Source organism: Eubalaena glacialis, chromosome 10 (genome assembly GCF_028564815.1).
Source record: "Eubalaena glacialis isolate mEubGla1 chromosome 10, mEubGla1.1.hap2.+ XY, whole genome shotgun sequence".
Classification (NCBI taxonomy): domain Eukaryota; kingdom Metazoa; phylum Chordata; class Mammalia; order Artiodactyla; family Balaenidae; genus Eubalaena; species Eubalaena glacialis.
The window spans coordinates 13,642,255-13,669,053 of NC_083725.1; the positions used below are offsets into that span (position 1 = coordinate 13,642,255).

At 56.1% G+C, this 26,799-nt stretch overlaps 1 protein-coding gene across 4 annotated transcripts; it reads left to right on the top strand.

Moving 5' to 3' along the window:
- Window positions 1-505: 505 nt before the first annotated feature.
- Window positions 506-26,260, top strand: USP2 (ubiquitin specific peptidase 2). Of its 4 annotated transcripts, none has more exons than XM_061203368.1 (13): window positions 506-562; window positions 8,753-9,561; window positions 21,549-21,599; window positions 22,116-22,239; window positions 22,436-22,547; window positions 22,646-22,756; window positions 22,915-22,979; window positions 23,165-23,268; window positions 23,357-23,437; window positions 23,572-23,650; window positions 23,876-23,983; window positions 24,170-24,290; window positions 24,510-26,260. In XM_061203368.1, exons 2-13 carry the CDS (start codon window positions 8,794-8,796, stop codon window positions 24,595-24,597), a joined length of 1,812 nt encoding a protein of 603 aa, XP_061059351.1. In that variant the 5' UTR covers window positions 506-562; window positions 8,753-8,793; the 3' UTR covers window positions 24,598-26,260. The 4 variants fall into 4 exon arrangements, with proteins under 4 accessions (XP_061059351.1, XP_061059347.1, XP_061059348.1 ...); XM_061203367.1 differs by lacking the exons at window positions 506-562; window positions 8,753-9,561 and adding exons at window positions 18,119-18,225; window positions 19,317-19,422; XM_061203364.1 differs by lacking the exons at window positions 506-562; window positions 8,753-9,561 and adding an exon at window positions 17,858-18,225.
- The last annotated feature ends 539 nt before the right edge of the window (window positions 26,261-26,799 follow it).

Consider the following 26,799-nt stretch of genomic DNA (forward strand, 5'->3'; position numbering starts at 1 on the left):
ACTGGCCCTCTCCCAGCCCGGTGGGAAGGAGCGGGAACATTTAGCCTTCCCTAAAAGCTAAAAGCTGATACATACGCCCTGGGATTCAACTTCTGAGCCTTCTCCCCATGACCCTTCCTCTTTCCCAATACCTTGCAGCTGTCCCGTCGTGTCATATTCAGGTCCACTTCAGGTGCTCCACCCCCTCCAAACTCGCGTGCCTTTCCTCCACGTGGTTCTCTGCATATATCGGTCGCCTGAGAGATCCTGGCTGGGCGGGGCTCTAATGACGCCACAATAGGAACAGGCCAATAGCAGTGAAGCGTCTCAGTGACGCGAGACGCGGGCTGTCGCTTTGCCCGCCCCGGCGCAATGAGGCGGCTGCTCGCTGGGTGGCGCCGATTTCCCAGGGAGGGCCTCCCTGGGCCCCCTGCGGAGGTGCAGGAGAGGCGGGCAGGAGCCGAGGCCAGGGAGCCCCCTCCGCCGGCTGCCGCTCATTGCGCTGCTCCGGTACCAGCCGGGACTCACCCGCAGCTCCATGCTTGTGCCCGGCTCGACTCGTCGGTCTTCGGAGAAGAGGCAGGTACGTGCCACCTGTCTGAGACTGAGGAGGGGGGATGCGGAGGGCAGTGCCTTTCGAGGCTCAGAAAGTGAGGTGTCAACGACAGCCTGGGCAGAATGGGCACTAGAAATGTAGGGCGAGCGCCAGCTGCGCTGAGGATCTCCAGCAGTGGGTACCAGTTGTCTGGGGGGCGGGGCCTGCCAGCTGACAGCCTAGGGTGCCGGGAAGAGCCATCTGTGTGCTGATCCGTGTGTTCTAAGGAAACGGTGCTTGGGCAGGACCGGGTCTCTGAGCCCTGTGTGGGATGTGGCTGAGAGTGACGCCTGGACCCTGACAACCCCTTCCCCACGTGTGGGTGGCAGCTCATTTACTCCCTCCTCTCAAAGCTCCTGGGGGCTGTCTCTGGTCAGTTTGCCAAAGAGGGTGGGGTGGGGGGAGGGTAGCAGTCAAGTGGAAGAGATTTTCCACCAATCCCAAACCAGAAAGAGGCATCTTTGAAATTCTCACCAATCCCAAACCAGCAGCAGGCACGCGGTGCTCCAAGGCAAGTAACTTATACTTAACAGTCTAAGGAAGCTCTGGCCAACCCATTCTAGCTAAGGTGTGAACATCTACCTCCTGATCTGGCTGCTCTTAGAATGGGCCTGAGCTGGATCCTGCTGATGCTCACCTCCCCAGGCACAGGCATGAGAAGGTCCCCAAGTCGGGGACGCATAAAGTGGAGGAAAGGAGAGCTGGTTGGGGTGGGGTTGGAGCAGCCACCACTCCTCTGATGCTGTAAATGATGCCAAACTGGAGTCGGAACGAGGACTAGAATGAGGGCCGGGTACGAGGGCGTCCTCTGAAGTGCATCATCATGACCTGAGCTGAGTCAGTAGCCTCTGCTGAGACAGGGTGGAGGCACCATCCCGGGTACTCCCAGTCCTCAGGGAGAGCCATCGAGAAACAGACTGGGAGCAGACAAGAGCACCAAGGCCCAAGAGGTTAAGAATCCAGCACCTTCCTCCTGTGACCCTGCCCAGCCAGCCCCGCTCCGTCGTAGGCTCGGGATCCTGAGCACTCCTACAGGTAGAGTGGACACACCAGAGCAGCCAGCCTTGCTCCTGGTAGCCTGGGGGAAACTGCACTTGCTATATTTTTCTGGATGGAGGAGGAAGGAGCCCAAGTGGGCCTGGCCCTTCTCTGATGGGTCGACTGGACGTCTGGGAATAGGGCAAGCCTCGTTTGCCTTGCCAGTTATGGGACATGGACCAGCTCAGAAAACCATGGCGCTGTTCTCTGGCATTAGAACAGAGCACTCCCGCAGGGTGGCCTGGAGGCCCTTTTCTCCCTCGCAAGCTTCACACGGGAGGTACTACTACAAATACTACTACTATAATACTAATTATAATAATAAGTGGAAGTATTCAATATAGTAATAATTATCATTTATTGAACCCTTACTATGTGCCAGGAAATTTACAAATATTATTTAACTCTCACACCTGTGAGGTATAGCATTATTATTGCTCTTGCTTTACAGACTAAATAAGGTCCAGACAGCTTAAGTGACTTGCCCACTGTCTCAGAGCCAATAAAAGGGAAAGACCCGGAATACAAGCCCAGGCCTAGAAGTCCATTATAAAAGAGTTTGGACTGGAAACTGAGAGAGGTCCCTCCTGCCTCTCCCTACCTGTGTGCCCTTGAGCGAGCTGCTGTCTGCCTCTAGGTCTCCTCCATTTCAAAACTAAAGGAGGTGGACTGAGGCTTCCTCCTCTTCTCCAGTTCAGTGACTGACACCTCCTTCTCCATATTTTTGCCTAATCCCACCCCCGTCCCTCTACCCTCTTTCCAGTTGTTTCCCCTTGAATCCTCCTTCTGTTCCATTTCAAAATGCCTCCTTTCAAACAGTCTCATAGGATCTCCTTGCCTGGCACCGGGCCACGTCGAGGGGAGGGCCTGCCACTGCCCCTTTAATTCTCCCCGGGCTTGGAATGCCAGCGAGTGGAGCTAGCCATCTCCGTGAGGTCAGATAAGATACTATATATATCGGAGTCGGTAACCTGAGCTCCGGATTACCCGGCCCGAGTCAGAGTCCTGCCTCTGGGCTGGCCACTGCACTCCCTGCCCTGCTGGGGAAGGAGAAGCCCCCAGATCCTGTCCAGTGTCCCCAGACACAGGTCAGTAACTGCCCCTTTGGTGTCCGAACTTCACAGGGCCGTTGTCCGGAGGGCCCTGGACTGTCTGTTTGGGGGAGCCCTGTCTGTCTGGGGGAGCCCTGTCTGTCTGGGGGAGCATGTGAGAGGCCGCCCCACCGGACCTGGTAGGTGCTACGGGACAAGACCAACGGCTCAGAGGCCAGGAGGAGGAATGATGAAGCCCTAAAGGAGAGGGAGGGAGCGTGGGGCTCTCCCCTGGGGTGGGTACCAGGAGAGTGCCTGGAAGGGAGGTGGTTGGAAAAGAGAATTTAAGGGTTCCAATACTGCCTGGGGGGCCCATATCTTTGCCTTTTCTTGGAAGTGTAGAGATGCCCACCCCCTCCCAACCCCAAATCAAGAAGCGCCCGATAGAGACACTGCCCTAAGCCCACCCACCTCTTCTCCTCCAGGCAGGATTCTGGCTCTAATCTCCAGTCTCTTTATCTTACCTCTTCACCCCCTCCCAGCCCTTGGGTAACTACTGGGATCTAGAGAGACTGAGAGGGACCCACTGCCCCTTGGATGACCCCCTGCCAAGGCATATTAGGTACTAAACTGGTGGGTCAGTGGGGTGGGTGCCAGCCCCTGGGAGGCAGAGCCGCTAGTGGCAGGCTGGAGGGAAGTGGGCCTGAGAGGAGTAAACAGAACTCCTGGACTATGAGAGCACAAATATCCCTCACCCTGACCTTCCACTGCACCTGCATCCTCTACTTCGGCCGGGACATTCCTCGCCCTAGGAATTGACGCTTGTGTGTAGGCAGTGCCCCAGCAGCTGGGCGTGCGGCTTGGAAAGTGTAGATGACAGGGCCCCTCTCTCAGCCCACTTTACCCTTCAAGGTCAGCTGTCTCACTGCCTCATTCCGATGTTGTTAGCAAGCGGCTTTGGGAAGCTCTGAGGTCACCACTGTGGAGGTTCCCAAGCACCTAGTGGAACTGGCTGGGATTCCCCACTCACCTGTCCCGGACACCTGAGTAGGAGGGAAGGGACTGAATCCGGCTGAGGTGCACCTCTGAAGCCCAGCTAGGGGCTCTCTATCCAGGCAGTGGCGAGGCCACAGAAGCTGGCACGCCTTCACCCCAGAAAGGAGAGCAGATCTGGGCAGAGAGGGGCCGTGAAGGCTGCTGGGATGTTGGGCATCACCCATCCCCGAGTGCTTGGGATTCCTGGGGAGCAAGTCCCTCCCCTGACTGGGCAGGTTAGGGAGCCCTTCACGTGAGCAACAGGAAATGACAGTGGCTGACGTAAAGGGCTGGTGGCCCCAGGAAGATAGGGTTCATTTAACCCCTAACTCACCTAGTCTGGGTACGTTGGGGGGTGGGCTGAGCTGCAGCAAGGGTAGGAGGCTGGGGGGCATGTCCATAACCAGGCCTTGGGCCAAGGGCCCTGGCTGGGGCCATACGCTGGTGCCAGGGGACATGCAGGAGCTTGGCATCATGGGTGAAATGGAGGCCTCCTGGACCATGTCTCGGCCGATCAGCATCGTACTGGGGCTCAGGTTGCACCTGGCTTCGCTTTCATTCGCCTGCAGTGGAAACTCGAAGGGCAGCTCCTGCGGGAGTCTGAACCTGCCATGCTGTTGCCTAGACAGTGGATGCCTGGATCCCCCCCAACCCCATGCTGCAGGCCCCCCACCCTGTGCCAGCTCAGGGAGAGGCCAGGGAAGTGAGAAGGGAGGTGGGGGGTTGGCTTCAGGGTAGCTGTCAGCGGACAGAGCCCAGGTAGGTCCCAGTCCAGCTCCGCCACTGCTCCCAGTGTGACCTTGGGGAAATCCACATCACTTCCCCGAACCCTAGTTTCCTCATCTGCAAATGGGCATAATAATAGCACCTGTCGCTTAGGGCAGTCGTGAGGATTGAGTTAATACGCAGAAGTCTTAGTGCAGTTTTAAGCTTTAATAACTTCAGAAATATGAATGCTAAATGCTTCATTTGAATGTTTCATTATTTAAACTTCTTGTCTATTTTTTTTAAATTTTGAATGAAAATATTTTGAATTTCAATTTAACGTAAAAAAATTAAACCTTCAAATGATGTTGGTAAGCCAGGGGCGCAGGGAAGGCTGTATGAGTGTTGGACTTCGGGCTGCTGAGAAATGAGAGGCTGCCCGAGAAGCACTCAGGGTGATGCCTGGTCCAGGGGTGCTCAGTACCTGCTGGCGGGGCAGTGGCCAGCTAGCTCACTCATCCTTTCAGGAAGAGGGATGCCACCACACCTCCCAAGAGAGGGAAACTGAGCAAAGCGAGAGAGAAGCCTGGCAGAGCAGGGAAAAGCCGAGGGCCCCGGTGGGATGGCACGGAGGAGGAGGCTGGCAGGGAGGCTGCCCCTGCTGTCTGAGGTGGCGGGCACCTGGGGAGGCACTGCCTGGAACCACATGCCTGTACTTGCCAGCTCTGGGTAAACAGTGAAAGGAGTCGGGGCAGCAGGGGCCCCATGCTGGGCAGGGAGGGGGACGGGGGATCACAGCCAATCGGCTGGCCTCCCACTGCCCCATGAAAGGGCCATTCAGTTCAGGCCGTTCCTTTGGCAACAAGGAGACTCGTGGCCATGTGAGTGCCCGTCCTGTCCCTGTCTTGCGCAGCAAGGCTATAGCCAGGGCCCCGGCCCACTCTCCCGCCCGGGGTGCGTTCTGCAGCCTCCAGGGACAGCCGTGCCAGGTAATGCAAGGGGCGCCAACCCAAGCTGTCTGCTCACCTGAAAGATACTGGCACTGTCTTCAAGAGTGAAACTGGGGGTTGGGGGAGGGGATAGGCATGCTCAAGGCCTCAGCCCCAATAGGGACCCTCTCCCCAGACAGGGGAACTGTAAACCAGCTGCCAGCGCTGAGAGGCAGCTTCCAGGGGGCTGTTAGTGATGGCACGACCACCTGAGACTGCAGGGAGGGAGAGGCCTGTCAGTTGCCTGCCAGATTGAAGTAGACAGGAGAGAGGGACTTAGGAGCCCTCCTGCGATTCTGGGGACCGGAAGGTATGGCTCCACCTCCAGACCCCAGCCCTTCCCAGTGTTACTTGTGGGCCACCCCAGGGCCGTCTGTCCCCGTCTGCTGCACCTTGTTTGGCCCCAGCACTTCTGCGGCAGCAGGGCCAGGAGAGGTCGCAAGCTTGGGGCACTGCCTGCAGAATACCAATTCCCTGGGAACCTCAATGTGGGGAGGTGTAGAGAGGCCCGAGGGGAGGAGGTACGAGCTCCTGCCCTGGTGGGGGTGGGGTGGGGTGGGGTCATATCTGATTGGCTGCCAGGTGTCCCAGAGCCCAGCTCCTGAGACCTGGAGTCTCTTTGACTTTGAATTATTGATGGCGCTCTCCAAAGTGAAATCGAGCAGGACTGGTCCCACGCCCCCGCCCCCTGTGCCTCTTTCTGTCTCTCCCCCTGGCCTCTCTCGGCCTTCATTCTCTTCCTTCTCTGGACCCCAGAAAGCTAAGCAGATGGGAGGGAAGCTTGTGGTTTCCCCTAGCCCTCCTCCAGTTCTCTTTTCCTAGAAAGGGGTGAAAGTCGTGCTGGAGGTGGGAACACAGTGGGGAGGGAGAGTACATGAAGGGTAGGGGGCCTGCGGGCCAGGCGGGAAAAGGCTGGACGATAACTTATAAGCCAGGCCTTTCTGATGCCGGCCTAGACTGAAAATGGCTGGAGGTCTCTGGCAGGGCCTAGAAGTTCTGTTCTGGGGCCTACATGGAAGGTGCCACCTGCTCACCTCCCAGCCCTGCACCTATCTCACGCCTTACGTGGACTGAGTTTCTAGAGCTCTCTGCCTGGCCCTCAGCACTTGAGGCTTGGCATCAGCTCCTCTCTGCCCTAACGCGCTGGGCTGCGGCCTAGGGCAGGCTGTGGGCTGCCCGAGCCACTGGCTGCCGAACAGCTAGATTCTGCCCACTGCCCGCTCATCTCCCTGGGGGCTCCTGGGAGAAGCCTCGTGCCCGGGGCTGCGGTCAGAGGCCCGCCGGGCAGGAGACAGCCAGCCCTGACATTATTACAGGCCTAGAAAGGGAGGAGCCGGGCTGCCTGGCGGGGGTTGGGGGAGGAGATAATAACCACTGTCATTGTTGAGAGCTTTCACGTTATTATCTCATTTATTCCTCGCAACAACCCTGTGAGTTAGGAATCATAATGATGATTATTAGACTGATTTTGCAGGTGAGGAAATTGGGGCTTGGGAGGTTAAATGACTAGGGCAAAATCACCCAGCTACTCAGCCACGGGGCGCGTCAAAACCGGCCCCTACGCGCACTCCTCTGAGAGTCCTGGATGACTCTGCACCCTCACCGCCCCAGGAGCCCCCCAAGAGCCCCTGCCGACCCTCAAGGAAAGAGGCCCGATCCTACCTGCTCCTCCCTCCTAGCACCTTTGCCCTCCAGCTCCATTATAGATAAAGCCTGCATGTTCACGGTGATGGAGGGACTCTGGGGGCCCCCACATGAGCCTAAATGTGATGGGGGTGCTGAGTCGAGGTGAAGTGGGAAGAGCACTGGGCTGGAAATCTGAGAGACATGGATGCCAGCCCTGGGCCTGCTAGTGCGTGACCTTGGGCAAGTCAGCGGCGCTTTTCCCATTTGTACAACAGAGAACTTAAGATGGATGACCCCTTCATCGAGTGGACACTCTCAGATGCCCAGGAAGGGGTTGATGGTCCTAACCAGTCTTAAATGGCTGGAGCATGCACTGGACACAGCTGACTCCAAGTTCCTGAAAAACAACTTGGGCAAACATCTTACGGTTTAGTCTGAGTAAGATCTGGAGGATGTGCAAGTCTTTTGTAGCAACAACTAAAGCGACCTTAACAGTGAGGGTAGGTAATAGGTGCAATGCAACTAACTGATAATCACCCTTGTTTCAGTAGTGGGGAAATCTGGGATGGATTCCCAAATCTGATGTCTCTGCGGTGAGACTTGGTTCAGGCTGTTTCACCTCTGTCTGCTTCAGTGTCCTCTATGTAAAGTGTGGTCATGGCTGCCCACTCCCTGGGACCTTGGGAAGATTCAGTTGTATGATGGATGTGGAAATGTCTTCTTTTACTTGTGGTAAAATATATATGACATGAAACTTAAAAAAAAAAGATGGATGACCCTTTAGGGATCTCAAAACTCCTCAATTCAGAGGTTCTGTGTTCCTTCAGCGGACCCACCCCAGCTGCAAGGACTGGGGGTAGGGACAGGAGTGCTGCCTGCAGTGCAGGATTTTAGCCTCTAGGGGGCCCCCTTTGCACAAGTCATTATCACCACGAGCAGTCTGTGATGGGTGCTGGTAGGGGAGAACCCCTGGGAGGCCACAGGGCCCTGACTCCACTTGAAACAGAAGTCTTAGATCAGTGAAGACGGTGGGCTCTACCACACGAGGATCCCCCACCGCAGCAGGTGACCGTGTCCAGGGAAGAACTCTGGGATTAGGTCTGGAGACCAAGGTCAGGCTCCTGCTCAGCCACTCGTCGCCGCCTCCCCCAAACCGCATGGGCCTCCTTTTCCTCATCAAGGATCTGGCTAAGTGATCCTCTCAGGTCATGCCAGCTCAGACAGTGTAAGATTCGCAGAAGACTCCTGCTCGTCCCATAGGTCAGAAAGCAGGGGAGCAGTCTTAACTCTTGGAACGTCCAGCGTTTCCAATCCAGGGGGTGAGGATGGTGGCCTCCCCCCATCTTGGGAGCATCTGCAGAAGCTGAGGAAAGGAAGCAGATGGGACCTGGATTGGAATACTATTTGTTGCTTGAAGGGCTGCAGAGGTAGGGCAGTCCCTGCCTCACCCTGGGGTCTTTGAGGGGAGCAATTGGAGTGGCCAGGACGTGCTGAGACTGATTGCCCCGTGTGGTTTATGAAAGCCAGCTCAGCTCTCATGCTTTCCCTGAGGTGTGAATGCATGGTGCGTGGAGACCTGCATGCCTGTGTGCGCGCGCACATGCAGAGGTGTGTCTCAGCGGTGGGCCAGCCTCTCGTGGAATTAGACTGTGTGGTCCCTGGTTGAGGTCTGGCCAGCTGGGGATGGAGAGCAGGTACAGTGGGAGCCTGACCCCCCGCAGGGCCCTCTGACAACTGCTTTCCTTGTCTTTCAGCCCATGAGGCTCCCAGTTCCCACTGAGTGCCGCCCTGAAGGATGTCCCAGCTCTCCTCCACCCTGAAGCGCTACACAGAATCGGCCCGCTACACAGATGCCCCTTATGCCAAATCGGGCTATGGCACCTACACTCCCTCCTCCTACGGGGCCAACCTGGCTGCCTCCTTCCTGGAGAAGGAGAAGCTTGGTTTCAAGCCCGGCCCCCCCACCAGCTTCCTCACCCGTCCCCATACGTACGGCCCCCCCTCCATCCTGGACTATGAAGGAGGCCGCCCCCTGCTGAGACCCGATGTCATCGGGGGTGCTAAGCGTGCAGAGAGCCAGACTCGGGGCACCGAGCGGCCTTCAGGGAGTGGACTCAGCGGGGGCAGTGGATTCCCTTATGGAGTGACCACCAGCTCCCTCAGCTACCTGCCCATCAATGCCCGCGACCAGGGGGTAACCCTGATCCAGAAGAAGTTGAACAGTCAATCAGACCTGGCCCGGGATTTCTCCAGCCTCCGGACCTCAGATAGCTACCGGCTAGACCTGGGCCGCAGCCCCATGCTGGCCCGCACGCGCAAGGAGCTGTGTGCCCTGCAGGGGCTCTACCAAGCAGCCAGCCGCTCTGAGTACCTGGCCGACTACCTGGAGAACTACGGTCGCAAGGGCAGCGCACCGCAGGTGCCCACCCAGGCCCCTCACTCACGAGTCCCTGAAGTCCTCAGCCCCACCTACCGACCGAGTGGCCGTTACACTCTGTGGGAGAAGGGCAAGGGCCAGGCCGCTGTGTCCGGCTGCTCCAGCTCCCCAGGGCGAAACACCATGGTGAGTTTGCCCGAGGGACCCGGTGATGGGCTGGGGAGGCAGCCACTGATGAGGAAAGGACTCCCAACTTGACCGATGATCGAAGGCAGAGGTTTTCCTTCCCAGGCCTCACAGTGGCTTCTCCTGCAGCCCAGGTGGGGAGGAGCCAGGGAAGTTACCTCAGCACGTCCAGTGCCCTCATGGTTTAATGCCTTGCCCAGGGACTTGCCCACTCTCCCCAGGAAACCCACTTCATGACCTGTGCACTCAACGATGGCCCAGCAGTGATCTTGGAAATGCTCAGCTACCCTCACGTACACTGGGATTCTTAGCCTCTACTTTCCCACCCAACATGCCAGGGTCCCCTGCAGGCCCTGCCCCATCCTGGACTGACTGCTGAGGCCCCCAGACCACCAGTGTGCCCCGTCGTAAGAGAGGCCCCCTGGCCCTGATTGCATCTCTCCTCCTGCTCAGGCTTTTACCTCCCAGTCCAGAGACGTGGCTTAACATTGGGACATAAGACATCAGGAGAAGAGGGTCTCTCCTCTGATGGACCCTGCCTGGCTCAGGACAGGGTGTCTGGACAGGAGTTGTTCTCACGTGTCTTTGGAGAAAATGGTGCAGAACATTTTGTCTAGGGCTTTAGACGATCCAATCCCTCTCTACTCCAATAGTGCCTGGGCTTGAATAAGGGAAGAGGCTCTGCTGGAGACAAAGTAAGGGCTGGCATGGCCCCACCTACATCTAATCCCTGAACACACTTCTCTTGGGGCACTGACTACAATTCTGCCTTTTCTGTAGTCATTAGTTTACCCATTAGATGGTGAGCTCTCATAGGATGAGAAAGAAATCAGATCTCTAGATCCCTCACCATGTGCCTAGCTCAGTGTAGAACTCAGCTGACGTGCTTATCATGTGGATGGATGGATGGATGGATGGATTGGTGAGTGGGTGGGTGGATGGACGGGTGGGTGGATGGATGGATGGTTGGGTGGATGAGTAGGTGCATAGAAGGACAGGCAAGCATATGGGCAGGAGAACTGGGTGTTGTGTTGCCTTCGTTGCTCTAGGTACCCTCCTCCTACTCTTAGGACACGTGTCTTTTGGAAACAATAGCTATGCCATAGCAGGAAATGCTGCATAGGGGGCTTGTCCAGAAAAATGGAGCAGGGGTGCAAGATAGGGGTGGAGCTTTGGGGCACAGATCTTGAAGCTTGTCATAACTAAAGGTCTTGAGAGGACAACTTTGATACCATTACTTAGAGAGTCTTGGCCTTGCTGGGCCATCTGTGAGGTGCCATGGGAGATGCAAAGGCTGGTGCCTCCCAGAGCGTTCAGGCCCTGAAAGGGCAGGGCTGGCTATGTCGGAGGGACGAGGAGTGGCACACGACAGAGCTGGCCCGGGAGAGAAAGACATGCTCTCAGGGCACGTGCGCTTGTGGTGGAGCGTGATTCACTTGAACAGGTCTGGTGTTGCTCCTCTCAGGGACAGTCAGAAAGCAGCTCTCAGTGGAGGGGCTTGGGTGCTAGAGGCCTCTGAGGGGCGCCCTCCCTTTGCTCAAAAGAGAAGGGCTTTTTTTTTTTTTTTTGGCTGTGTTGGGTCTTTGTTGCTGCGCGCGGGCTTTCTCTAGTTGTGGTGAGCGGGGGCTACTCTTTGTTGCGGTGCGCAGGCTTCTCATTGTCGTGGCTTCTCTTGTTGTGGAGCACGGGCTCTAGGCATGCAGGCTTCAGTAGTTGTGGCTCGTGGGCTCAGTAGTTGTGGCTTGCGGGCTCTAGAGCTCAGGCTCAGTAGTTGTGGCGCATGGGCTTAGTTGCTCCGCGGCATGTGGGATCTTCCCAGGCCAGGGCTCGAACCCGTGTCCTTTGCATTGGCAGGCGGATTCTTAACCACTGCGCCACCAGGGAAGCCCGAGAAGGGCTCTTTACGGGGCTCAGTGTTCCTCACAGTGGGGTCTGCAGACTGCCTACCTCAGGATCACCTGCACAGCTTAACAATTCAGGGGTCCGGGCCCTAACCAGACCCCCCGAGTCAAATTCTCTAGTGAGAGTGCCTGGAAATCTGCCCTTTTCACAAGACTTTCAGGTAATCGTCAAGCACACTGAGGTCCGAAAACCTCCCCTCCACAGACTAAACTGCAGAGCCACTCTCAGGCCCAATCCCAGGAGAGCAAGGCTTCCTCCTTCCCACACAGGCATATTCCAAACCTCCCTGGAGCCTGCTGCCCTCCACCCCTTCCACAGGGACACCCCAGCCCCACCTCCACCCCCAGGGCCAGGGTGAGGGGAATTCTGAGAGAAGACCTCAGAGGAGTGGCAGATTGACCCGGAGCAAACTCAGTCACCCTAACATCCCTCCTCCCGTCCAGAAGCAACCCACAACACAGGGAAGTAGCCAGCAGCCCGACAACTGAGCTAGCGTTTCACTGTGAGCTCTCGCTCGAGAAGATGCTATCAACTGGGAAAGGCCTCTCGTGGGCTCAGTGGTGTAAGACCTTGATTTAACCTCACCCTCTCTCTCCTCACCACCCTCACCACGCCTCTGGAGCTGACTACATCTTGCTGGCGTGAGATCATCCCTGTTCGTGGGGCCTGGACCACTTCTTCCTAGAACCAGGTCCAGTTTCTTTTCCGATCTCCATCTGGGGATCTTACTGTCTCATTCATTCATTTACGGTGCTCGGCTTACTAGCAGCATAACCTCAGAGAAGTTCTTGAACTTCTGAACCTGTTTCCTCTGTAAAACGAGAGCAATCATAGTTCCCACTTCATAGATTGTCGTGAGGAATCAAAGGTTGGCGTGTGAAAGGGCCTGGCACGTAGTAGGTGCTCCATACATGTCAGTCCTCCTTGCCCCCTTCCAGGTGCTCCAGGAGGCAGGAGAGGCGTGAGTCATGGCCCCTGCCCTCGGGCATATGCACAACTAACTTGGGGAGATAAGTTCCCAAAACAGTTGCAGTAGGAGGCCTCCCTAGGTGTTTTGCAGTGTCATAGGTGATGGGGAAGGGAGAGGTCATCCGAGGCTGGGATGGGCTGCTCTGACCGCTGGAAGAACAGTTTGCCTCTTTAACCTTGGACACCTCTCATCTGAGCTGTTTCCTCACCCATGAAAGGGAATGGTCATGCCTGCCCTGCCCACCTCCCAGCGATGTCATGAGGTTCAAAGCACATAATGGATGTGGAGGAATCTGAAACCAGTAACATGCGATGGGAGAGTCGGTTTAAACTTAAGGGGGGAAAGGAGATGATGGAAAAGAAGGGGCATTTGGCAGCTGACTAGAGTGGGAGAGGGGACCACCGCTGGGAGGAACAAAGGTGAGAAGAAAGTGCATCCTGGGGCGGAGCCAGCATGATCTGACTCCTCTGGGGCAGCCATGGCCCCAAGGCTCTCAGGGTAGCTGACCTGAACTACAGTGGAAGTACAGTAAAGGGAGGTCACAAGCAGGGCCACCCACCGGGGACTAGAACAGTTCTAACCAGACTCAGTCCCCTTGTTAACAGTAACACCCCACATGAACTTGGACTGTCACAGACTCAGCTGAGCACGGGTGAAGAACTGGTGTAGGGGGACAAGAATTCTGAATACCCCCCACCCCTCCCCCAGCTTGCTTAAGTACCAACAAAATGCCTCTCCACGGAGGGTGCAGCTCAGCCTAGGACAGTGAGGGCTGCCCCAGGCTCCAACTTATGACAGACTGGAGAGGAGGGAGGTGTGTTGGTTCAGAACTGATTAAACAAAACAAAACAAAACAAAAACCCTTTCACTACCCTCAGTGGGGACTCCAAGCCAGGAAGCCAGGCCAGGTGAGTTGGCCCTGCAGAGAGCCAGGGGCCCAAGCACCCAGCCTGGTCACATCCCCCCTCTGCCCCACCTTTCCTGTTCCCTTGGGCCTATGGAAGGACAAACTGTTCCCACTGAGCCCTTCCAGGGCTGCGCTTTAACCCCTACAATCCATCCTAATCCTCCTCCGCTCCCCCGCCCCCCCCCCACCCCCCCGGCCCTGGCATTCTGCCTGCTGGCCTCAGCCCTGCGCTCACCCTGCCCAGCCCTGCCGGGGCCACCCTCTTCTTTCCCCAGGAAGAGCCGGGGTTGGCCTGGGGCCCTCCAGAGCACAAGCCACGGGCCAGGCCGCTGCTGCTCAGATGCAGGGCCTGAGCCGGCCTCTTCCACACCCGTGCCCTCTGCTCTGGGACCTGTTGCTAGGAGCAAGCGGCCTGGGCACCTGGAGTACCTGGGTCCTATTTGCCGCTGGGGCTGCTGACTCATCATGCAAAGCCTCGGGTTCCAGCTGTTCAGTGACAGGGAGATTATATAAGCCGAGGTCATGTGATTTTTCTCTCGGGTGGGACTTTGGACTTGACTGCCGCCAAGCAGTGGGGGGAAGGGAGGAGTTTTACTCCAAAGAGAACCACTTGAGGACAGCAGGGGCTGCCCTAGGGCTCTGGGTGAGAGGTGTGACCTTCCTCTCTGTCCCCTGCCTTCTCACTGTTCACTCAGCCACGCTGAACTGCATGCCTGCTGTCTTATTTGTCCAGCTTGGCAGCCTGAGACCCTGGGGCTTGTCCTCACCCACTCGGCCACCCAGAGGAGGGTGAACTTCCTCAGGGCCTGAATCTGTGCTGACAGCATACGAAGGTCACATAGAGGAGCCCTTAAGCCAGAGGGGTCCCACGGCCAGGACTAGTACTAGCTGCTGAGAAAGAACGGGCAGTCGGTCTGTAGTCTGTGGTTAGAATCAGCCAGACACTGATGTCTCCAGCCCTTGAAGACCGGCTGTGGGCTATGACCTGGCTGGTGGCCTTGGTGCTGCCTTACCCAGGCTCGTTTTCTCAATCAGTGCCCCACAGTGTGCTCCCTGCCTCCCCCTCCACCCCGCCTCGGGGATGTCTCCATGAGTTAATGTGGCGCAGGGGTGGGCTCAGCAAGGCCGAAGTTAATCCAAGCCTGGCAAAATGTTCCCTGCCCCTGGGAGAGCCGCTCCACTGACCATCGGCTACAGAAATGAACAGCATGTTCAGGGCCCAGAGCTGCACACGTGGCCCCCTGCACCCTCTCACCTCAATGGGTACGTAAAAACTGGTGCCCCACACAGAGGTATAAACGAGAGAGGGAAGTGTGTGGGCCTCTGGAATCCAGCTGGTTCAGGCCAGACTGCCCAGGGGCTCAAAGGAGTACAGAGCTTTCGGCCTCCTGGAGTCTGAGTGATGCAGGGAGGCGGAGCTTCCTACAGACCTAGGTACCGCTGGCTGGCCCTCCCTCCCCAAGGGCACTCGTGGGCTGAAAGCCAAACCTCCTAACAAGGACTCTGAGCCCCTACCCGTTCAGTCAATCAGGCCACCAGTCTGTCCCGTTTGCGGTGGTAACAGCAGGTGCGCGCAGGAGCAGGGCCTAAGCAGTGTTTCCAAATCCAGGACCAAGCTGCCCACTAAGATCTGAGGGAGCAAGGTATTCGCTGTCTTGCCTTCGTAGAGCTAACCCTGACTTTAATTTACTTAAACACTCCATCCGTGCCAGGAAGGATCTGAGGTGAGAAAATACCTACGGGGGAGGCAGGCCAAGCACAGGGTCTGAGAAATGGCCGTCTCGGGCTCCAGGAATGAGCCCTGCAGAGATCAGCTCAGTGTGTCTGAGGCAGAAAGTCATGGAGCCAGAGCCAGATTCAGATCCCAGAAGACTATATGCTTTACCCACCCCACTTCACGAAATGGCCCTGAGGAGAAAGGGTCTCACGGGGGGGGGGCTTGGCTAGTTGAGAAATGACCACGGTTCTTCCTCGGCTGTGTCCTGCAGCCGTCAGACCTGCCTGACAAGACTGGACCCTGTGTGAATTCTTTCCGCCCCGGCTTCTCAAAGGGCTCCCATGCAGGAGCTTTCCCCAGCTGGGCCTCCCCTCTCCCAGCAATGCCCCTAACCTCCCGCATCCCGGGAAAGATGGAGAGAGCTGGCAGAATGTCATGATGTCCCGGGGTGGCTGGCCTACGTCATGGGGAGACAGGCCAAATGCTCCAGGGGGTGAGCACCTGATAGACAGCACTTCCTGCAGCTCACTTACTCAACGTGCAAACCCAGACTCCCCCCACCCTCTGAGGCTCAATGGGACTTCCAGGATGCCCAGCGGAGCCTGCTCTGGCCCCTTTTCATGATGAGCTCAACACCTTTATTAAGCACCCGCTAAGAGAACCCACAACCCTGCCCTTCAGGAGGTATCAGTGTGATGGGACAATCAACACACAAGCTCAGACCACTTACAGAAGTCTTAGAGACACTTATAACACAAAGATAAACATATTAAGACAAATTCATACAGTGGAAACTGAATGCTAGTAGACTAAGGGTATACAGGGATGGTGTTTAGAGCTGGGTGGAGTTCATTGGAGAAGGCTTTGTGGAAAACATGAGTTTTGAGCAGAATTTACAGGTTGGTAACTGGCAGAGAACAGGAGGGGCATTCCAGAATCTCCTGGTAATTGTTACTAGCATGGGTTTTGCTGTAGGATGGGTCTGGGTTCAAAGCCCCACACTGCCATTTACCAGCTATGTGGTCCTGGAAAGTCACTTGACCTCTCAGGGCTTAAGGTCCTTTATCTAGAAAATAGAGGTAATAGTTGCTACGTCACTGTGTTATTATGCAAGTTAGCTGGGATAATATATATAAAGCACTTAGCAGTGCCTGGCATTTAGTAAGTACTTCATCGGTGGCAGTTTTGTTTTTTAAGCGAGAGAAGGCAAGTGCTAAAGCAGGTTGGTTGGCAGCGGGGATCAGAGAAGAGTGAGGGTGGTGACAGTGGTGTCGTCCGGCCTATGGATGACAGTCTCACAGACAGGGCTACCTGAGGTTTCCAGACTGGATAGAAGAGTCGGGTGTTTCAGGGCAGGGGAGTGATGTGACGAAATGCAAGCCTTGCTGCAGACAGTGTGGGACTGGCTCAAAAGGGTGTGGTTAGGAAGAAGGAAGCATGGAGGAAAAGGCTGTTGCATTTTGTCCAGGGTCCAGGTTTGGTCACCGGCAAGGAGAGTGACGGTGGAGATCACCCCTCCTAACATCAAGCCTCACTTATCACCCAGGAGAACGCCCTGCAGCTCCTGCCACCTGCGCACTCCTCCCACCACCGCTGCTGGAACACACGGGGCAACCGTCTGTGCTCCCCTCTCAATAGCACAAAATTGCTGTTCTGTGGGAGGCCTGGGGTACAAGCCATACATGCGTCCTGGACACACTCCCCATGTGGCTGTGGTCGTGTGTGCCGTGTGCGTGTACATGTGGGGATGACAGGCCAAGGGAAACAGAAGGAGGCCACAGATGAGTAACAGCACACACTGCTGCCTCCCAGAGTATTTTTAAATGCTAAAAATACTGGCTAAAAATAGCCATCAAGCTCCAAACAAGATACTTTCTCCAGGCAGATTCTGTGTGGGTCCCTGATAGGTGAGTGGGGTGGAGCCTCAGAAATCTTCAAGCACTGCTGCCCTCAGGGTCACAGGAGTACACTCACCCCACACCAGCTGAGCACCTATTTCTCCACCGTGGTGGTACTTTCTCCCCATCTCCCAAAAACAAATCAAAATTTGAGATTCTAGGAGAGATGGAGTTGGGTAACTGGGTAGAAGAGGCTAGAAACGGTTCCTTCCTGGGGCCAAAAGGTACGGTGACGTATTGTACCATATAAAAATATGGGCATTGCCTCTCTTGACAGTGGGCCAAACTAGGGCTGGAGGGAGGAGGGGTGCTCAATGCCGAAGCCGTGGAAATCTACCTTCCTAACCTGGGTCCTGTGACCCTCACGGTCTGTGTCGATGTTGGGCTCCAAGAAAGCCCTGAATGCTGAATCCCCCCGAATGCTGTGCAAAAGTTTGTGCGTGGGTGCATTTTTCCCTGAAAAAAATGAGTACAGAGCTTTCATCGGGTTCTCAAAATGATCTGCAGCCCCCAAAAAGTTAGGAATCGTTTGCCGCCTTGGGGGAAGCTCACCCGGCTGACACTCGTCCTTGGAGACGTGTCCTCTGCGGGCCTCAAAGACAGTTTCTCGAGTCCCAACCCCGAGGTGGGTCCCGGACTCCGCGCTCCGGTCATGCCGGCCCCCGGGGGCTGCCAGGTCTCTGCGGCCCGCGGGCTCGGTCGGCGTCAGGGGGCTGGGGGCAGCCAGGCGGTGGGCGGACCCGCGGGAAGCGCGGGGTCTGGCGGGGGCTCAGCCTCGCTCGGGTCCGCGTGCTGGCGCCCGGGGGCGGGGCCCAGCAGGGGCGGGGCTGGAGCCCTGGTCCCGCCCCGGCGCTGACGTCGCGCGGCCAGCGGCGCCGGTGGGGCCGCCAGTCGGCCAGAGAGAGAGAGCCAGTGCAGGGGCGGTTGGTGGCGTGCGCCGCGGAGGTTGAGGCGGAGGAGCGCGCGGTCTGCCTGCCGTAGCGGTTGCCGCCGGGCGCCGCGGACGGTGTCCTGTGGCGGCCTCGCCGGCCTGGGCGTCCGGGCCGTGGGATCGCGCGGTACTACCCCGCGCCCCCTTGGCCAACGTTAGGCGAGGGGTCGAGCCCGCCGCCCGCCCGTCAGCATGCGCACCTCGTACACCGTGACCCTGCCCGAGGAGCCCCCCGCAGCCCCCTTTCCCGCCCTCGCCAAGGAGCTGCGGCCGCGCTCCCCTCTCTCCCCTTCCCTGCTGCTCTCCACCTTCGTGGGGCTCCTGCTCAACAAAGCCAAGGTACGCGGGGCCCTTTTCCGGGACCCCCAACGCCGAGGGCTGGGGTTCCGCCTCCTCCCCGGGATGCCCTCCCTCCCGCCCCCTGCTGCCGCGCGCCGGGCCCGGGCACGGAGGGTCCCCAGCCCCCACCCCTCCTTTCCCAGGGTCTCCCGGCAAGGAACGCCCCTCCCCGGGTGATCTCACGCTTACTCGCGGCCCCCTCCCCTTGTTGAGGTCCCAGCCCCTGAGTCCTCCGAACCCCCCTTCCCCCTCCCTCTCGTCGACCCCGGCACCAGGTGGCTCTTGGACTCTTAATTCCTGGCACCTATCAGGACAGGTGCAGGAAAGCGTAACCTTGACTAGTTCTCGGTGTGTGAGGGAACGGGCAGCTCGCTGGACTCCGCGGGCGTGACTCCTCCAAGGCCAAACCCAGCAAGAAAGGCTGGTGGGAAAGGGGCCGCCTCCCCGACACTCAGTCCCAAAAGGCCCTTTCCCAGAGGGTCGGTAACAGGGGTCCTTTGACCCCGTGAAGGGCAGAGGAGTTGCAGACGGGGAAAGAGGTCAACGTCCCTCCCCTTCGCAGCCCTCCCCAGTTCAGCTAAGTGGGCACTGGATCCCTCAAATGACGTAGCCGCCCCAGAGTGATGCTGGGGCTAAAGGCTGGGCCCTGCCTCCTCGGGGAAGAGAGAAGGGGGCAGAGCTTGACAGGTCTTATGTAGCAGCACCAGCTCCCGTGTTGGCAGTGTGTGCACTGCCCCGTGCCAGGGCCACACCAGGCTCCTCGGCTGCAGCCAGGACTCATGGCTGACCCTCATGGCACAGGTGAAGTAAGCCGGAAAGCCGTTTCCTGGGGTCTCGGGCGTGAAGACACAAACCTCCATCAGCCTTTCTTCTGTGGCCGGTGTTCCCAGATGTTTCCCCCGTGTTAACATAGAGCAGGCTCTTACGAGCCCCCTGCTCCTTCCCTGGGAGGTGAATGCTGTCTGTTTACTGGCCATGCAGGTGGCATCTACCTTCTAGAACAGTGGTTGCGACTGAGTCAAATTAGGTTTGCTGATGGCTAATTTTAAGGAAGTTCTTGACCCGAACTTTCTCCGCTCTTTGCACTTGAGTTCCAGCATCCCAACTGGAGTCGTTTCCTTGTCTCCTGGTGAGAGGCTGGCTGTGCAGGGTCTCTCCCAACTTCTCCAGTTTTGGCCTCTCCCTGTCGGCCCTGAGGTAGGATTGTTTTTCCCGTAAGAAAGGTCACTCCTGGGACATTTTGTTTCTCTCTGGAATGGAAACTGCTGACTTTCCCTGCAGCTCCTGATTTCCTATTCATGGCAGAAGAATATCTGGCCGGGCAAAGAACAGCCCTGCTCTCCCCTCCACTCCCACCCCCTGACTTCTGTCACCCAGCCGCCTTCTACACAGAGTGCTTAGAAATTGGCAAGTAGTTTTGAGCTCAGGAAATTTTAGACAAAGGCACAACCCAGAACTAAGAGGGTCCCAGCGATGCCTTGAAGGAGCCTCCCACATCTCTCCACCCGCCAGGCCATAAGCAGGGGTAGATCCTCAAGAATAGTAACCGTAGATCGTGACCTGTTCTTCTTGACCTTCCCTCTGTTGGGTCACAGTTAAAAGTGTCAACACCACAGGAATGCTTCATTAGAGAGATGCCGCCAGTCTCCCACTGCCCCACCCCCACAAGTGCTGCGTGACTGCTGCCTCAGCCAAGGGCCCGCTTTGGTAGACAGTGACAGTCACCAGCGGTAGAATGCTTTGCTTCTATGGCCTGTTTAGACAGATGTTGTCTGAGGCACAGGGGGTAAGAACTAATAAAGCACTGCCAGAAATAGGTGTAAGAGTGGGTGTTCTGGGGAAGAAAGAGCAGGTATTTGGTCGTGGGCAGACTTTAACGTTTAGTTCCGAATGGGCAACACGGAGACGTCAGTGTTTTTTTGGGCCCCATGTCTTCTTCAAAATGCTGATAAGGTCTTTGTCCAGGGAATCATCTCTGTTGTGGCCCTCTGACTGGAGCATCAGGGTTTAGATTGTCGTGAAGGTAAGATTTAAATTCTGTGTTTGGGGCCATACACTGCTGTTCTTCAGCGGGTGCTTATACCCCACCTGCTGCCAATAGGCTTTTCTTTCTAGCTGCAGGTGGACAGCAGGTCTCTCTGCTGGTTTAGGTATTTCCTTCCCTACCTATTAGTGTTAGACCTAATAATTGGCAAGGAGGGATCTTCCCACTTGTGGGATCAGCAAGGCAATACCTGAGAAAAGCCCTCCTTCAGCCTGCCTCTCCCCAGCCCACCCCCTTATGCTGACAGCCTCATGGGCTTTGAGCTGCTGACAGCACACGGCATGAGTAATTTTAGCTGAGTTATTTCAGGCTCCTGTTCTGATCAGGCTTGAGCTGGCCCCACGCATGCCCCAGCCAGTGTTGCTCCAGAGCTGCCTGCTCCCAGGTCCCCTCCCTGAGAGAGAGGGTGGAAGGCTCATCTGTAGGCCGATGCTTTAACCCTTTGAGCCTGAAGGTTTTCTCACTCCTTGGAAGTTGGGCCAGGATCAGCCAAGAGACCTGGACAGACAATGCGCAGAGTCCTCAACGGAGCACCTGTTCTCTCTCCCACCCCCTCACCAGCCTCCACAATAGGGACAAGAGCAAGAGTAGCACCTTCAGCCAGGTGCTTACCTCTGCTTGGCCGCAACCTGCCATCAGAAGGATTCCCAGCCAGTGGCCAGTCAGGGTGTTGAAACCTGAATCAGGCGAGGAGGATTCTCCCAGGCTTTAATCAGCCCTCAGGAGCTGAGCTCAGCTGGAAGGAATTCCACCTGTCTCTGGCGATTCAGAATGGCAGGCCAACTAGAGTTTTTCCCCAGCTCAAGATCTAAACTCAGTTGAGATGTTTTGTCATTGAACTTTTCAAGACCTCCTTGAAGTGCTCATTATGACAGCTGCTTTAGATATCAGACATCTCAGGATACTAATGTAGGTCACTTGAGAGAGTGCCTGGATTTGGGACCTGAAATTTCTTGGAGCCAGGTATATGAACTCCTGGTCTCTGGCTCTAATCTCCAGTCTCCAATCTGGCAGAGAATGAAAAGTAACATAAAGATGGGGGAAAACACGTAGTCGATAAAAGAAAGCAAAGCCTTGAAGAATATTTTTGTTGTGTGTTGAAAATGACAGGCATTCCACACCCCTCTTTCCTACAATGTACGTAGACTGAAGTTGAAGAGAGAATAATGTGTGCGGCTTGATGCCAGTGGCTACAACTGGCAGAAGGTTGCAGAGAGAACCTAACATAGGCCAGGCGTCTTCCTTCAGCCTGAATATGCCGCGTGTTCTTTGCTTACAGAATTCTAAGAGCACCCAGGGTCTGGCTGGTCTTCGAAACCTTGGGAACACGGTGAGTTCTTCCTAGCCCACTTCTTTCCTGAGGCCACTCCCTACCATCCCAACTGGGACCGTCTAACCAGAGTCCCCTCCTGGCTCCTGCTGACTCCCTACCCTCTAGGCCAGCTGGTACCTGCCCTTCCTGGCTGGTGTTTTACAAAGTTGCCGGGCTCTTCCTCGTCCCCGCCCCCAGCAGGAAGCCCTGCTAAAGAGGAGTCGCCCTTTGAACTGGCAGCTTAGCTGCTTTCCTGGATCCTTCTCCTCGAGGACAGCCATCACTTCCCACCCACTTCTGTCCAGCTCCCCCACTCCCTTTTGTACACCTCTGTAGTAAATAACCAGTTACATCACCTGTGCCAGCAGTGGGACCTTGCCTCACTTCACCGCTTTACTTACGAAAAGAGGCACTTGAGGCTGTGGGAGGATTCATTTCTGGGCCAGATGGACCAGAGGACTCTAGGTGGGAAGTAACTAGACGTGCCAGCCAGGGCCTTTGTTCCACGGCTGACGTGCAGGCGGTCTCTCGCAGTGCTTCATGAACTCCATTCTGCAGTGCCTGAGCAACACCCGGGAGCTGAGGGACTACTGCCTCCAGAGGCTCTACATGCGGGACCTCGGCCACAGCAGCAGTGCACACACAGCCCTCATGGAAGGTGAGGGGCGCGGCCCTGCTCCCCCTCAGGACGCTTTTCTCACTCTGCTGTCGCTGCACTGGTAGTTGTGTGTCATGTGTTCCTCTCCTATTTCTCTTTCTTTGGCTTCTTTTAGTTGGGACTCTAGTTTAAGAATTTCGTAGAGAAAATGGCTCAGCTGTCCTCCACGCCCCTCTCTACCCTCTCCTTCCAATAGAGTTTGCAAAACTAATCCAGACCATATGGACCTCATCCCCCAATGATGTGGTGAGCCCCTCTGAGTTCAAGACCCAGATCCAGAGATACGCACCGCGCTTCGTCGGCTATAAGTAAGGGCCTTGGGCACGTGACCTCCCCGGGGTGGGTGGCGGCAGCAGCAGGTTCTAGGGGCCAGAGGTGTCGCTCACTCCCTTTTCTTCGGATTCAGTCAGCAGGACGCTCAGGAGTTTCTTCGCTTCCTTCTGGACGGGCTCCACAATGAGGTGAACCGGGTCACAGCGAGGCCCAAGTCCAACCCCGAAAACCTCGACCATCTTCCGTAAGTAGGAGGAGAGTGCTGGGGGCAGAAGTACACGAACTTCTCTGGGGGTGATGATTTGGGGAGGATTTTGGATATGAAGGATTTAGATCCCTAGGCCTTTAAACTTATCATGGTTTGAGCTCTGACCCAATTATCTTCCTCTTTCTGGGTCCTAGTGATGATGAGAAAGGGCGCCAGATGTGGAGGAAATATCTAGAACGGGAAGACAGTCGGATCGGGGGTAAGTGCGGGCACGGGGGGAAATGCCTGCCTTCCCTGCTAAGTGCTTTGCCCGAGCAGAGCATGAGAAGCCCATTCTCCTGGGGACCCCTCCTGCTACCCAGTGCCCAGCACCCAAAGGTCTGAGGCAGGAGCGGTGAGAAAGGAGACACAGTGTTTAAGCATCGCATGTCCGTCTCTCCCCAGATCTCTTTGTCGGGCAGCTGAAGAGCTCCCTGACGTGTACGGATTGTGGTTACTGTTCTACAGTCTTCGATCCCTTCTGGGACCTGTCTCTGCCCATTGCTAAGGTACGCACCCCAGTCCCCCTGCTTCTGAAACTCCCGCTCTTACCCTTTCATGTCAGCGACCTCTGACCTTCATTTTCCTCTCTCCCAGCGAGGTTATCCTGAGGTGATGTTAATGGACTGCATGAGGCTCTTCACCAAAGAGGACGTGCTTGATGGCGATGAAAAGCCAGTAAGTCACCCTCCGTGGCAGCGAGAGTGCATCTCCCTGAGCCCTCTCGGGGGCGGACCAGCCTAGGAGTTGCTGGATTTGCCTGTTGGCCTCTCTTGTGAGTCCTTCCCAGCTCTGTCTATCCTGTCTTTCAGACGTGCTGTCGCTGCCGAGCCAGAAAGCGGTGTATCAAGAAGTTCTCCATCCAGAGGTTCCCAAAGATCTTGGTGCTCCGTATCCTTCAGCTCGTCAGGGCAGGGACTTGACATTAGAGAGTGACTAATGACAAGGGCCCAGGTGAGGGCCAACAGAGTAGGAACCTCAGAAAGTCAGGCGGCTTTTCTTCTCCCGCGTGCCCTTCTGCTTCCTGAGAAGCGCAGTCGCCCTCAGGGGCTCTGTCTCCTGTTCTCTGACTCTGTTCTTGCCACCCTGTCTGTCCTTGACTCACACCAATACCAGATCTGAAGCGGTTCTCAGAATCCAGGGTACGAACCAGCAAGCTCACAACATTTGTGAATTTCCCACTAAGAGACCTGGACTTGAGAGAATTTGCCTCAGAAAACACCAGTAAGTATTTTTCGGCTGGAGGCGCAGAACCAAGGCACAAGTGTCTAAGACACAGCGGGGAGGCCAAGAGGTGGAGGGACGCTGCTAAGGAGTGAGACGTGGAAACTGGGAGTAGCGGCAGGATGGGGCGGGGGCCGGGGGGCAAGGGATGCCTCGGGGGCTTGACGCCTTGTGCTTCCTCCTCAGACCACGCTGTTTACAACCTGTATGCTGTGTCCAATCACTCCGGAACCACCATGGGCGGCCATTACACAGCCTACTGCCGGAGCCCGGTGACAGGCGAATGGCACGCGTTCAATGACTCCAGGTGAGACAGGCCTCGGGCGTGGCTCCCGGCTGTCAGGCACCTGTACCTCACCGGAAAAGGTCAGGGCCAAAAGGGGTGTAGCTGTGCATTTGAAGACCCTCCAGAAGAGGGTGGCCTCGGGTGTCCAGTAGATCAGAGACGGGCCCTCACGCTCCCCCGGCCGCTCTGCCGCGTCATGGGGCCCCATGGCCGCCAGGCTGACCTGTCTTCTCTCCACAGCGTCTCCCCCATGTCCTCTGGCCAAGTGCGCACCAGCGACGCCTACTTGCTCTTCTACGAGTTGGCCAGTCCGCCCTCCCGCATGTAGCAACGAGGAGCTACATCTCATCCTTCCCCGTGGTGACCCTACACCCTAAGTTTTTTTAAAAAGGCAAAAAAAGGCAAAAAAAAACCCACCTGACTAATAAGCGAAATATAAAGGAAAGTGAAGCTGCCGAGCAGGAGTTGCTGCAGCCTGGCCAGGGTCTGGAGTGGGGAACCTGGTGTCCCCGAGCCCCGCCTGGCAGGGAAGATCGGCAGGACACAGACTGAGCCAGCACAGTGTCCCTCAGCTTCTCATGTTTGCATTTGTAAGCTTGTGGTTTCTTCCTGTGTGTGATAAACAACAGCCGTCTGTGGGGGGAAAAGATCCTCATCCACTGGCCCACTGGCCAAGGCTCCAGCCCCCGCCTCCCGGAAAGACAGCGCCCTCTGGAGCCTGCTGGGGAGGATCGCCGCCCATCTTCACCTGGACCCTGTTCACCTGTCCAGGAGCAAGAAAAACACCCATGAGCCAAGAGCCCTCTTAACGCTGCTAACTCCAGGGGGACAGATGAGGGGACGTCTTTGAAAAAAGCTGTTTTTGGTTTTTACAAGCCCACCTTTTTTTTTTAATTTACCGTAACTAAAGTTTTCAGACTGGAGATGCTCTCTTTCACACCTCTTCACAGCTGGGACGTTGTGCTGGTCATTTTTCTTTTTTTTCCTTAATTCTTCAAAATACAGCTTTTCTCGTGCCAGCCCCCAGTGGTGCTAGGTGGGAGTTGGCCAGGCCCCAAGCACAGCCACAGTAGACTGGGCTCTGACAGGTTTTTTGTTTGTTTTTTTAATGTTTTGGATGGAATCTAGTTGCCTCCAAGAATTGTGCCTTATAGCATTTGGGGACCAGGGGGTAACTGCCCCTCCCTGAAATATCCCTCAGCCTCTTCCCTTTTCCCCAGTGCCATGTTCAGAACCGCGGGGGAGCCTCAGGGTCGTGCCCGTAGCCCCTGGCTTGTTTTGCATTGCAGTGAGGTGAAGAGGAGAGCAGGTAAAAGGAGATTTCTTCTGATAGTGTTATCAAGTTCTTCCCGCCCGCTTCCTCTAACCCAGCCCCGGGCTACTCCCCAGCTGTTGGAAGGATAGCACGAGCCCCTTACCCTCGAGCTTCTCTCACCTTTAATTTATTCCTCCTTAACTTGCTTTTTCTCTCCGACCTTCCTGCCCCACCTCCCCTTCTCAGAGCCTCCTGATGTAGGCCCTTTGGACCGAGTTTCTCAGGGATGCCCATGCCGCCCCCAGCTCCTCTTGGCATCGGTCTACAGTCCAACCTGGGAGCTGGAGCCTGGGTGTTTGGGGACATCTTGCCTCGGTTGTATGGTTCCTTCCCATGGGCTTGATTCTGCCCTAAGTAGTTGGGCAAAACTCTGTGCTGTCCCCTAGAAAGAAGCTGTTCAGCACCAAGGCACGGAGGTCTGTGCTTGGAGCTCTCTGCACACCCACACAGCTGGGCCCCACTTGTGCCCCTCGGAGCCCAGAACTTTCCAGTGTTCCCAGGAGGCATCAGAAAAAGACACCCTGAGTCTAACTGGCCTGACACCCTTCTCCAGGGAAGACCTGTGAACCTGAGCCAAAGGGCTGGTGTACACTTGTTTACTGTGTAAGCAAGAGTAGAAGAATGTGTGATGTACAGTGGAACCTTGTACAGAATAAATAATAGCTTTGAGAAATAAGTTGGTAAGTGATGGAATCTTGATTTGGGAGAGGTCTGAACCCAGGAAGCGCTCCTAGCCTATCAGTGGAGATATTTTACTGCTTCAATCAGATTGTAGATTCCAAGTTCTGGAAAAAGTTAACTACCCACTTTTTAGCTTAAACTTCTCAATTCTGTAAAAAAAAAAAAAAAAAAAGCTGGACTAGTACACATTTTGAACACTCTATTCCTTATCTGGATTCACTGATACATTAACATTTTGCCACATTTGTTTACGTATACTTTATTCTTTGGGGCAAAACATTTAGGGGCAAGGTGTCCTGTCACCACTTCTAAATACCTCAGTGTGCGTCTCCCACGTAACCACAACCCTGGCTTCACACCTAAGGAAATCAGCATGTCTAACGGACATCACTTTAAATGGACTGTCTGCTTTTTAACTGCTAGTATGGGCACTCTGGTGGTTCTCTGTTGACACACTTGGGTGCCTGTATAGACCTGTGACGAGGTGAGACAGGTCTCTCCAGCAGAGACTGAATACAGCAACGTTTGCTCTTA

What these genes read in the sequence shown, in the direction of transcription:
- USP2 (XM_061203368.1), top strand. Translation starts at nt 8,794, where the DNA reads ATGTCCCAGCTCTCCTCCACCCTGAAGCGCTACACAGAATCGGCCCGC. An exon ending in CCCCAGGGCGAAACACCATG is followed by an intron (nt 9,562 to 21,548) that starts GTGAGTTTGCCC and finishes CTTTGCTTACAG; the next exon opens with AATTCTAAGAGCACCCAGGG. An exon ending in CACGCGTTCAATGACTCCAG is followed by an intron (nt 24,291 to 24,509) that starts GTGAGACAGGCC and finishes TTCTCTCCACAG; the next exon opens with CGTCTCCCCCATGTCCTCTG.